Source organism: Pagrus major, chromosome 23 (assembly GCF_040436345.1).
Source record: "Pagrus major chromosome 23, Pma_NU_1.0".
NCBI classification, from domain to species: Eukaryota; Metazoa; Chordata; class Actinopteri; order Spariformes; family Sparidae; genus Pagrus; species Pagrus major.
The window spans coordinates 8,482,327-8,494,353 of record NC_133237.1 but is presented as its reverse complement, the minus strand read 5'-3'; the positions used below and the strand labels follow the sequence as shown (position 1 = coordinate 8,494,353).

Here is a 12,027-nt window from a genome sequence, read left to right as displayed (position 1 = left end):
ATCATCTGTGTCACCTGTACTGTTACCTGTGTTTGCTTTACTAATTGAGGCGCCATCTTGTGGTTACATAAAAACACAGCAATCCAGGCAACAGAACAAACCAAAAACTTCAAATCAAAGCTTAATACTTAAAGATAGGCCTTATTAAAAAGTGTATCAGTCAGCAAAAGACAAACTAAGCTTGTAAGGAAAAAACAAAAATATTTGTTGTTCTTTACATGCTTAGTTTATGTTATTATTTAGCTTAGATATAATTTGTTGGAGATACTGGAATTTGATTTTTTTGGTTTGTTCTTTGCCAGGTGTGTTTTTATTTAACCACAAGATGGAGCCTAAATTAGTAAAGCAAAGAAATGTAATTCAATCACTCAATCAATCAATCAATCAATCAATCAATCAGTCAATTCACTTTGAAGTAATAGCTATAACTACAAACGTCAAGCAGGATCATTGTCAAACTGGGTTAGAATCAGTGTGCAAAATACAGGATGGGGCTCTGGAGGCCCTTAAATAACAGCTTCGACTCCATTAACATGTCAAAAAGTAAGGAGGTGTCAACAATGTGCCTCATTATGTCTATTTATAGTATCTACAAAGGTTTATTCTTACATAACTACCGACATCTTCGATCACTTTTAATAACACAATTAACACATATTGCATCTCAAGCATTTGTGGCATTTGAATGCAATTTGCTCTGCCTCTGCCTATTTAACCTCTAAAACATGTGAACTGTGAAGATGAGCTAATTGATACAAACAAAAAGTCCTTTATCTCCAAGAGAAAAGTCTTTAAACAGCCCTTAAATCACAGAGCAAATAAATAAATCACAGCTTGCTCTTGTGTTATAGCTACTTAAATCTAGACTGCCACACTATATTTCACACACTGGTTGGTCAAAAATATAACATTAGCTCTAATGAACACACACATCTGCAAAAAACACCCTCAGTCTTCAGTCCAGAAAACAGCGCTTCATATTTCATGGCGGCATCCAAATAACAATAAAAAAACCCAAAAACGCTAACATTAAATGCTTAACTTGGTTTGCAGGCTGCTAAGCTAGGATAGCTTAGCAGCTAGTTCGTCTTTTAGCTAGCAGCTAAAAGATGAACTAGCTAGCTGTAGACTAGCTTAGCTAGCTAGCAGCTAAAAGACTAGTGCAGTTTAGTAGCTAGCTAGGCTGCTAGCTTAGCTAGCTAGTGCAGTGTAGTAGCTAAGCTGCTAGCTTAGCTTTTAGCTGCTACTTAGTGCTAGATAAAGTTTTCCTACACATTCAGAGGGAACTACGACATAACTAAACATTAAATTACCATACTTCTCAGTCGACAGATTTCAGCGTTTTTATCCAGCAGTTGACGTTGTCACTGTGACGTCCTCCTGTTTCATTACCGACCGGACCAGCAGCAGCAGCAGGTGCCGTGCTCATCTCTCATGGCTCACCTATCAGACCTGCATGGCCAAACGTCCGCTGAGCAGAAATCAGCTCTCACAGCCTCAGTGTTAGTTAAAAATGTAAAACTGGCCCTAAATCAGCTGATCAGTCGTCATCATTGATTGACAGCATTTCTCTTGTTTCTTGTGTTGACGAACTTGACCAGCTACCTATCAGATCTGGGGTGGCCCCTGATTGAGTTTTCAGGGTGGCCCCTGATTGAGTTTTCAGGGTGGCCCCTGATTGAGTTTTCAGGGTGGCCCCTGATTGAGTTTTCAGGGTGGCTCCTGAATGAGTTTTCAGGGTGGCCCCTGAATGAGTTTTCAGGGTGGCCCCGGCAGTGGCGTATCCAGGACATTTTTACTGGGGTGGCCCAGATGGGACACAAAGCTAGTGTGGGGTGGCCATGGCATAGCGAAGTTTAATACCACATAAGCATTTGTCAGTTCAAAAACATTAATCAGAAAGAAACCCGGTCTTTTAGTGAACAGAAAGTATTTATTTCCATCACCTATAACGCACACTAATAACATACAAGTTAAACTCAGTTTTTTTTCATACATTATCACTGAAAGGTCAATTTTTTGAATGATAAAAGCATCTAACAATGATTCTTCTCACAAAGACAACACTGTCTACATTAATTCAGGATATTAGAGTAGTTTGCTTTTGATGGAGCAGAAATCTGACCAGACAAAAATAAAAAAACTCATGTTAATGTGGACATATTAAGATTAGGTAAAATGAGATTACACTTCATATACGTAAGAACATAAAGCATCCACTATCATGAAGATGGTCTCATCTCTCATCTCATCTCTCTCTCTCAATATTTGTTTGACATGATTTTCAGGTGTGATTTTTAGAAACTGAACGCATTAAAACATTCCTCATTGTATAAGAATTACATATTTTATCTGACAATATATATCTGACAACTCTTTCCATGTTAATAAAACCCCAGAACTTCAAATTTGATATATTGTGATTTTCATGTCACCTTCATCAATTTTTTTCTATGAAAATGTAAATATACAACTTAAAAAGCGATATACAAAGGTGATAACACGTGTATGTTGTCAAATCTTTCAAGAGAGTTTAACATGATAAAATAAAATGAAAAGAGAAATAAAAAATGTGGCATCGTTCCATCATTCAAACTAAAATAATTGGAAGTATAATCATAAAACTCAAACATCGTGTTTCAACTTCTGGCACATTTCTTCGCTCCTTGAAACAAATTTAACAGAAACATTTCAAACATATTGTAAAAAACAACAAATGATTAAACAAAAACTACATCAAAATAAAGATTTAGATATTTATCTGCAAAAAACATTAAAAAGTAGAAATATGAAATAAAAAACTTGAAATACTCTTTGATTATGCTGATATAGTAGAAGTACATAATATTGTGCATCCTGTAAAACAATGATGTAATAGGATTCAGTTTCAATCAAACAGTGACACAATGTAAGAATTCTTGTCTTAATTTCCTTTTAAGTCATGATTACATAGAAAATGTTGCCATGAATCCTACATACGTACATGTAACTGACTTTGTACATGTGAATTATAACTATTGTTCTTTTCCTTGTTTCCTTCACCTCAATCAAGCAAACAGACTTTTGTTGTCTGAATCCATTTCTCACTCACAGACAAATTCACCTGTCAGTGATAAAATCAATTTTGTTATTCTGTGATTCATGAATAACAAGAGATTTTCAGCAGGGTTGTAGTTTTATTGGCTCACTCACTACTTGAACATTTCATCCAGACTTTTAATGGCATCTTCTTTAGTGTGTTTTTTCCACTCACAGGGAATTTCTCCTTTGCCTTGGAATTTTAAGCCATAGTGATCCTCCAGTTCCCCCTGAAAGCGACACACAAACCATGTCCAATATTTCACCGTAGACTCATCAGGGGAAATTCTCCAGTTAGCAAACTCTGGGCCAGCAGTCCGGTACTCTTTATAGGGAATAGACTTGTCTGTACCTGAATGGTAAAATTTTTGATCACTTGCAACATCTGTTGTGCAGAAATCAACACTCAGTTCCACTGTGTCTCTGTAGTGAAATCCATTGACTGCAGCAGATCGATGAAAAGGCACGCTGTGATCACCAGGACTGTGATCAGCCAGTGTGTTGGTACAAACAGCTGCACAGAATGGACACTTCACCCAGCAGCAGTCACACAGCTGATCAATGAGGATTTGATCAGGCTTCATCCTGAATTCCTTCATCTTATCCAGTGAGAGTCTGCTCATCTCCTCCATGATGGATTTAAGGCCTTTCTCAATCTCTTCTTTGAGAAAGTCAAAGTCGTCTATATCTCTGAAGTTTTGACAACAGATGGTGAATTTTAGTTTGCTGTTCAGACAACGGGAAAATGTCTTCATCCACTTGTCTATGTCCCCTTTGTCCATGTCTCCTTCCTCCGTTTTGTTTTCCTCTGTTTTGTTTTCCTCCGTTTTGTTTTCTTCCGTTTTATTTTCCTCCGTTTTGTTTTCTTCCGTTTTGTTTTCCTCTGTTTTGTTTTCGTCCGTTTTATTTTCCTCCGTTTTGTTTTCTTCCGTTTTGTTTTCCTCCGTTTTGTTTTCTTCCGTTTTGTTTTCCTCTGTTTTGTTTTCTTCCGTTTTGTTTTCCTCCGTTTTGTTTTCTTCCGTTTTGTTTTCCTCTGTTTTGTTTTCTTCCGTTTTGTTTTCCTCTGTTTTGTTTTCCTCCGTTTTGTTTTCTTCTGTTTTGTTTTCTTCCGTTTTGTTTTCCTCTGTTTTGTTTTCCTCCGTTTTGTTTTCCTCTGTTTTGTTTTCCTCCGTTTTGTTTTCTTCCGTTTTGTTTTCTTCCGTTTTGTTTTCCTCTGTTTTGTTTTCCTCTGTTTTGTTTTCCTCTGTTTTGTTTTCCTCTGTTTTGTTTTTCTCTGTTGCATCAAATAAAGCCTGACTCACAAGTTTTTTGATGTCTTCAACATTTTTCTTGAGTATACTCTGTACTTTATCTCTTTGCTTTGAGGAGATGTATTTCTCTACTTCCTCTTTTATATATGCCTTGACTTGCTTCCTTGGGTTTCTGATGTAGGTGATAAAACCATCAAAGTCCTCTTTCTCTGCCAGTGACTTCAACACATGTTTCTCTAAGTTCAACCTGTTCTCACTGAATGCTGGGAAACTGCACCTCATCTCTCCAGAGAGGTCAATAGCAGTCTTGTTACAGACGGCCTCAACAGTGGAAGTCTTCAGTTTTTCACAGATCAGTTCTCCAAACACAACAGCAGATGAGCTTCCTTTACAGAAGCTTCTGAAAATGCTGTAATATTGCTCTTTCTTGCTTTCTAAGTAAAAAAGTGCATCATTGTTCATTTTGAATTTCTTGTGGGACTCTGACAGCCAACTCTCTGCTCTGTCAAATACATACAGCACAAGATCAACTGTAAACTCCTTCTTCAGAGCATATTTCCTCTTTGATTTAAATTCTGTCACCGTTTCTTTTACCTTGTTGGCAACTTCTTGTAAGTAAGCTTGATTGTAGCCTTGTGTAGCTACAGGTTTCTTCTTAATTATGTTTAAGGTCTGTTGTTCAACATCACTAATGAGGGATCGGATCAGTTCCTGTTCTTCGTGTGGCAGATGTTCTTTTCGTTTTGTTGCTTGTTTTGATGATAAAGAACTCGATGTATGTTTTTCATTTTGTTGTGTTGACCAAAGTCTGGAAAGGCTTTTTAAAGGCTTAAAAAACCAATATCCTTGATTTTCTGTGTTCTTGTCTTCCATCTGATTGTCTTGGGATGGTTGGCTTGTGTCACGGGACTCCTGGTGCTTGGTGAGGGTCAAATAATCCGAATAGTCTCCAACTTTTGACATGTTTTTGTATCTGCCTTTGCATTTTGATTCATTTATTTGAGTGTGTTCAGTACCAAGCTCTTGAAGGATAGTATATTGATCCTCCTGATAGTTGATGTCCTTAATAGGTGTTGTGCCTGCAGTTAACTCACTCACCCAGCCACTCCAAACTAAGTTGAACTGCTTTCTAAGTTCCTCTTCATCTTCGACCTTGTCTTTTAACTGATGAGCGAGATCTTTACTCTTTTGTAGCAGTTTGTTCTCAAACTCTGTCTTCTTCTCATCAAGCTTTTTACGAGCATTCTTCTGCTGGATAACTTCATCCAGTTTTCTTTGGACTCCTCTCACTTGTTCATCATGAAAATCCTTGATTTTGCTTTCAAATCGGCCTCGCCACTGAGCCAACATTTCTTTGTCTCTGTCATCATCAAAGTATGTTGTCATTGCATTTTGGATTTCTTCACAAGTTTTGTGACTTTCTTTATGAAGATGAGTGAGCTCAACCTTGACGAGTTCTTCATTTTCTATTTTGTTGTAAACCTCGTTTTCAATGGTCAACATGTTGCTCCTCAGGGTCCAGGTCCAGTTCCCATACTGGACCTCAAGTTTTCTGTACACTGCAATTTCACGTGTGTTTTTGAAACTGAAAACAAAGTTCTCGTTCAGCAGGGCATTCCACAGGTCATGGATTTTACTTTTGAACTGTTCCAGAGTAATCCCTTCAGACTTTGAAGCTTTAGAGAGGATGAAGGTCTTCAGCTCTTGGATGCTCTCACTGTAACCTGGATTTGGAGGAGCCATCGGTGGACTTCCCTCCCACAGTTGGGCAAAGTACTTCACATCTTTTTGAACATCAAATGCAATGACTTCACTGAAGCACTCAGCATCACAAACCTCCTCTTCAGCTGCTAATTTGGCCATCTGGTCCAGTTTTTCTTGCAGGCGTCTCTTTCCATCCATGTTCTTCTCTGTAGCTGCAATATCTGTGACATTCTGATGAACAAACACACAACTTGGAGAAAGTTTAACTTGCTTCATCCTCATGAAAGCCTGAACAACAATCTGCAGAACATCTTGCATGTCAGCTGGATTCTCTCCAAAGATGTTGATCAATGTCATGTTTCCCAGACCAACAACAAATGTTGCCAGTTCATTGTCGTGGTGAAGAGTGGCGTTACCTTCCAACTCAAGAGCACGCAGTCCTTCCGTGTCCACCACCAGAACGTAGTCAAACTTATAGTCTTTCTTGATCTCCTCTGACACTCTGACCAGCTGCATGAAGGCACCCTTGGTGCACCTGCCAGCACTCACTGCAAACTGTAGCCCAAACATGGCATTCAGCATAGTTGATTTTCCACTGCTCTGTACGCCTAAAACTGACAAAACAAAAACTCTCTTGTTGCCCAGTTTCTTGATGACTTCATCTAACAGATTAGAGATCCATGTTAAAGGCACGTGACCTGAATCACCATCCATCAGCTCCATTGGGTGTCCTGATATCATCAGCTCTGCGGCCAGCTCAGGGTATTTAGACCAGTCAGTCTGTCCACTTGTTGGTTGTTTCTCCAGAGATTTATGGGCTTCATAGATCTGTCCCATTTCTCGAAACATGTGCTCCAAGCCAAAAGTTGCTGACTGTAGTTTTGTTGATATTTGTTCAAGCTCATTTTGCTTCACTTTTAGCTGATCAGATTTGTCATGCTTCTTCTTCAAAGCCAAGACCTCAGACCATTTGTCATCATAGCTTTGGAGAATTGAAGAGAGGTCGTCTGTGCAGAGGGCATCAATTAAGATCTGAGTCCATTTCAGAAAATACTCTCTGTCTGTTGATTTCAAAGATGAGAGGCTTTCAATGAACAACTTCATCAGCTCACTGCAGGAAGTTTTGCATTGTTTCTCCCGTATTTGCATCATTTCATGTTGCTTTTTACATTTCTCCTGCTCGAGATGTCCTGTCAGGTGATACAGTTTTTTGTTTTTTTTGCACCACTCATGCCAAAGTTGGCCTTGACATTGGAGAAATGTATCTTTGACCATGGAAACATCCACCTTCTTAAAATCCACTGTTTTCAAAGCAGCAGATTTCCCATTTTGGCAGAGATGGTCATCTTCATCCACTCTGATTCCAGAGACCTCAGCCATGGTTTCAAGCTGGAAGGATGCATGTGGTCCAGACAAAATGTTTCTAATGATTCCTTTCAGTTCTTCAGAAACATCTGACTGACTTCTGTCCTTCAGACCCATTCTGTATTTACCTTTTGCCAACTCAACTGCACCACTATCATTATCAGCAATGAGAATAATGAGAGGCTTTGGAGACTTGAAAAGGGCTGAGATAACTGCAGTACTTTTGTCACCTTTATCCAGAGTTGATACAAGAACAACATTGACTGAAGATTTTTCAGTCAGTATGTCACGCTGTTTTTCATTTAACAGAGCATCACCATGAAGATTACAGAAGGCAATGCAGTCAGTGAAGGCATCACTAGATTTTCCAGCAGGACAGTACCAGGCAATCTCTGCCACTCCATCCATCAAATGGCGAGACTTTGTGCTCCCTGGACAGTTTCTGTGGAAGAAAGTGTTGTGACGGTTGTTGATCAAAGTGCTCATCAGCTGAGATTTAGATTGAGACGGTGAACCCAGACGGAAAAATGACACCATGGGTGTCTCAGCATTGCAGATGGGCATACTCTTCATGGTGACAATGTTTGAATTATCTTTGGTTTGAGTTATCTTCCATGTTTTTCTTATTTGTCTGAAAGTCCACAGAGGACATTCAATGTCCATTGTGACTGGGTCAGGAACAAGCAAAGGTACAGCGTACTGACATTGTGACAGCTTTGTAATCATGTTCTGCCTAAAAAAGCTTTCTGAGCAGTGAAATACTGCCATCTGAACGTCCATTGGATGCACATGAGACTGTTTTGGTTTATCAGAGTTGACAGTGTTGCCATAAAGAGCGTCTAAAGCACCTTCTTCTGTGTAAGGAATCTCTGGAACAGGCTTTGAATGACTGACCTCAGGACTGTCTGGCCTTACAGGAATATATCTGGCTCTGTAGTCTAACATCATCAGCCTGTGAAGAAAAGTATGAGCTAGATCTTTCTCACATGTCGCGTGATCCTGTTTCACAGGTGGACCTATCTGAAGAAAATCTGCTGGTGAAAACTTCTGTTGATGTTTGTCTTGAAGGTGAAGTCTGCCGAGCAGTGTTTCAGTTTGTGATTGATATTGTTTCTTCATGTTGGTCTCTTCAGAAATCTTCTCTGACTGCTGTAAATAAGTAATTAAAAATGTACTGTTTGTAAAGAATTATATTGATATAGGATGGGATATGAAGTAAATAGTCTTACAGATCTTGTTAATAAAGTTAGGAGTCTCCTACCTTATCCTTGTTTCCACACAGATTCATATCTGAAGTACCTGCAGTAAAATAATTAACTTCATCATAAGAAGGTCAGAGCAATGTGCTATTGGACCGATGTATTTTTTCCATTTTATCCTATAACATTTTAATTTTTTATGACCTAAGTCAGATATGTTTTTTGACAGTTTCATGTTATTGCACTATTAAATGATGTTAATAATGACAAATCTTACCATTCTCTTCGGTTGCAGATGGTACAGACTTGATTTCAGACTCTCCTGCTACTGGTGTGTTGTTGTCATTCTTCTCGCAGTGTTCAACATCAGCAGGTTTATCCACTGGATCACACTGAGAAACGAAATTATTATTATAACACACAGTGGTACCACAAAAAATGAAATCAAGGAAAAAAATATGCACAAACTAAATGCAATCAGGTTTGTAATTTATGAAGAAAAAAGTTCTTCTGGGAAAGTGTTTCCAACTCATCCATGTGTCTAACCAGGAGATCCATGGAGTCAAACTGTTCAAGTCTTCAAACTAAAAACGTAAACAGCTCCAATCATCAGTTGAAGGTCTAACATAAATAGGTGGCATTAAACATAAATACTGCTGTGAGTACTGAGGTTGAAAAGATCTCACCTTTACGTTGGTTTTAGCTGCACTCTCCTCCTCCTCCAGCTCCTCTCCTGCAGGATAATGTAACAACAAGCAGATCACAGGATTGAAGTTGTCAGTGAACTATTCCAGCTGAAGAGGATTGATTTGCAAAAATGGTGTGTGTTCAAAAAGTTAATTGTTTAACAAGAGGCATCTCCTCTATACCAAAGAGAGAGGAGGTGTTTTTATATTAAAGCAACATTATGTAGAAATTGGCACTTTGTGCTGTCTGGCACCCCGACAGTTTCTGAGTGTAACACCACTGTCGTAAATACTAATCCCAGGTCTGTAAAATGTGTCAGATGTAATGTAGGTGACAACTACAAACAAAAATCATTACATCATCACAATGTTGTGTGTTGAAAACTTGTATGTTGCAGTAAACATGTATGTAACACTGTGATCCTACCCTCTCACTGAAGTTACATAGTGCAGAAACAAGTGATGGGGGCAAAGTGGCTGAGACGGAGACACCATTCACCTTATTACAAGACACTGTACCATCAACATGATGTTGAAGCTGTTATTATAAGATAAAACAACATCATGTTGCTTTAATTATACAAAGATTTAAAAAATGCAAGACAACAATAGAAGGAAATGAAGTAATTCTTACTTTGTTTGTTAGCTGTTGAAACTGTCTGAGATGTTTGACTTGTGTCCTTCACTGCTGCACTCTCCTCCATGGACCTCTCACTTGTGTTACTGCTGCTTTCACTGTTGATCTCTTTACCTTCATCAGCCTCTTCTGTTGAAGGGTCAAAGACAACAAATATCAGAGATTAGATTAGTTCCTGTATTTCTTCAAACCTGTATGAAGATTGAGCTGAATAGATTGAAAATTCAAAATAATGTTACTTTTAAAATTCATATTAATATACAACCCCCAAAATCATTAAAATTTATATCAGAAAATTAGAATCAGAATCAGAAATTAGAAATTAGCTAGTTCATGTATTTTTTGACACCATTGTAAAACTTGAACTGAACAGAATTGAAATGACAATAATGTTACCTCAAAAATCTACATTACTATACAACCAAAAAATAATCTCTGAAATCTCACCTTTATCAGTGGCTACAGATGGGAGCACAGACTTGTTTTCAGGATCTCCTCCCTCTTTGGTGCTGTCATCATTCTTGTCTGAGTGTTCAGCAACATTAGCTGGATGACGCTAAGAAAGCAGATGATTTTATATGAGTTTGAGCTCCCCTAGATTGAACCATTGAGATTATCACAAAAGGATAAAAGCAGGGAAATATGATATGCACAAACTAAATGCAAGCAGGTTTGTAATTTAGAGAGAAGAAAGTAATTTCTCCTGAAAAGTGTTTCCAACTGCACCAGGAGGTTCAGCGAGTCACAATCTGTCCTCATTTAGACTAAAAATGAACAGAGTCACTATCTTCAGTTTGTCTACAGTTGTGATTGAGATAATGTGTGTAATGTGCAATAGGTAATGAGGTAAAGTCGAATAAATAAGTAGCGTTAAAAAAAGAAATGCTATGACACTGACTACTGAGGTTGAAAAGATCTCACCTTCACCTCTGTTGTAGCTGCTCTCTCTTCCAGCTTGTCTCCTGCAGGGTAATGTAAAAACAAGCAGATTGTAGAACATAAAAACAATAAAACAATGTTGCTGACAGTGAACTATTACACCTGAAGAAGATTTATTTGCAAAAATGGTGTGTGTGTGTTCAAAAAGTCAATTGTTCAACAAGAGGCATCTCCTCTATACCAAATAGAGATGAGGTGTTTTGATATTAAAGCAACATTATGTAGAAATTGGCATGTTCTGCAATTTGGTACCCCCACAGTTTCTGAGTGTAACACCACTGTCGTTAACATTAATTCCAGGTCTGTAACAATTTGTCAGATGTAATGTAGGTGACAACTACAAACAAAAATCATTACATCATCACAATGTTGTGTGTTGAAAACGTGTATGTTGAAGTAAACATGTATGTAACACTGTGATCCGACCCTCTCACTGAAGTTATATGGTGCAGAAACAAGTGATGGGGGCAGAGTGGCTGAGACAGAGACACCATTCACCTTATTACAAGACACTGTACCATCAACATGATGTTGAAGCTGTTATTATAAGGTAAAACATTTACATCATGTTGTTTTAATTATAAAAATGTTTGCAGAAATGCAAAACAACAACAAAAGGAAATGAAGTAATTCTTACTTTGTTTGTTAGCTGTTGAAACTGTCTGAGATGTTTGACTTGTGTCCTTCACTGCTGCACTCTCCTCCATGGACCTCTCACTTGTGTTACTGCTGCTTTCACTGTTGATCTCTTTACCTTCATCAGCCTCTTCTGTTGAAGGGTCAAAGACAACAAATATCAGAGATTAGATTAGTTCCTGTATTTCTTCAAACCTGTATGAAGCTTGAGCTGAATAGATTGAAAATTCAAAATAATGTTACTTTTATCATATATATTAATATACAACCCCCAAAATCATTAAAATCTCACCTTTATCACTGGTTACAGATGGCATCACAGACTTGTTTTCAGGATCTCCTCCCTCTCTGGTGCTGTCATCGTTCTTGTCTGAGTGTTCAGCACCATTAGCTGGATGACGCTAAGAAAACAGATGATTTTATATGACTTTGAGCTCCCCTAGATTGAACCATTGAGATTATCACAAAAGGATAAAAGCAGGGAAATATGATATGCACAAACTAAATGCAAGCAGGTTTGTAATTTAGAGAGA

General features: G+C 38.1%; 1 protein-coding gene and 1 long non-coding RNA gene across 2 annotated transcripts; both read right to left on the bottom strand.

The window, feature by feature from the left end:
* Positions 1-2,826: 2,826 nt before the first annotated feature.
* LOC141020235 (interferon-induced very large GTPase 1-like) lies at positions 2,827-8,692 on the bottom strand. The gene is made up of 3 exons (XM_073495316.1): positions 8,659-8,692; positions 4,335-8,546; positions 2,827-3,854 (listed from the first exon to the last, which is right to left on the bottom strand). Exons 1-3 carry the CDS (start codon positions 8,683-8,685, stop codon positions 3,192-3,194), a joined length of 4,902 nt encoding a protein of 1,633 aa, XP_073351417.1. The 5' UTR covers positions 8,686-8,692; the 3' UTR covers positions 2,827-3,191.
* Positions 8,693-8,881: 189 nt separating this feature from the next.
* LOC141018987 (uncharacterized) lies at positions 8,882-10,047 on the bottom strand. Its single transcript, XR_012180760.1, has 3 exons — positions 9,917-10,047; positions 9,283-9,329; positions 8,882-8,988 (listed from the first exon to the last, which is right to left on the bottom strand). It is a non-coding gene; the product is annotated as an uncharacterized lncRNA (long non-coding RNA).
* Positions 10,048-12,027: the final 1,980 nt, after the last annotated feature.

Bases quoted from the DNA above. Each gene is read 5' to 3' on its own strand.
- LOC141020235 (XM_073495316.1), bottom strand. From the start codon at position 8,685: ATGAATCTGTGTGGAAACAAGGATAAG. The intron at 8,547-8,658 runs GTAGGAGACTCC...ACTTATTTACAG, and splicing joins TGTGTGGAAACAAGGATAAG to CAGTCAGAGAAGATTTCTGA. The intron at 3,855-4,334 runs GAAAACAAAACA...GGAGACATGGAC, and splicing joins CAGAGAAAAACAAAACAGAG to AAAGGGGACATAGACAAGTG.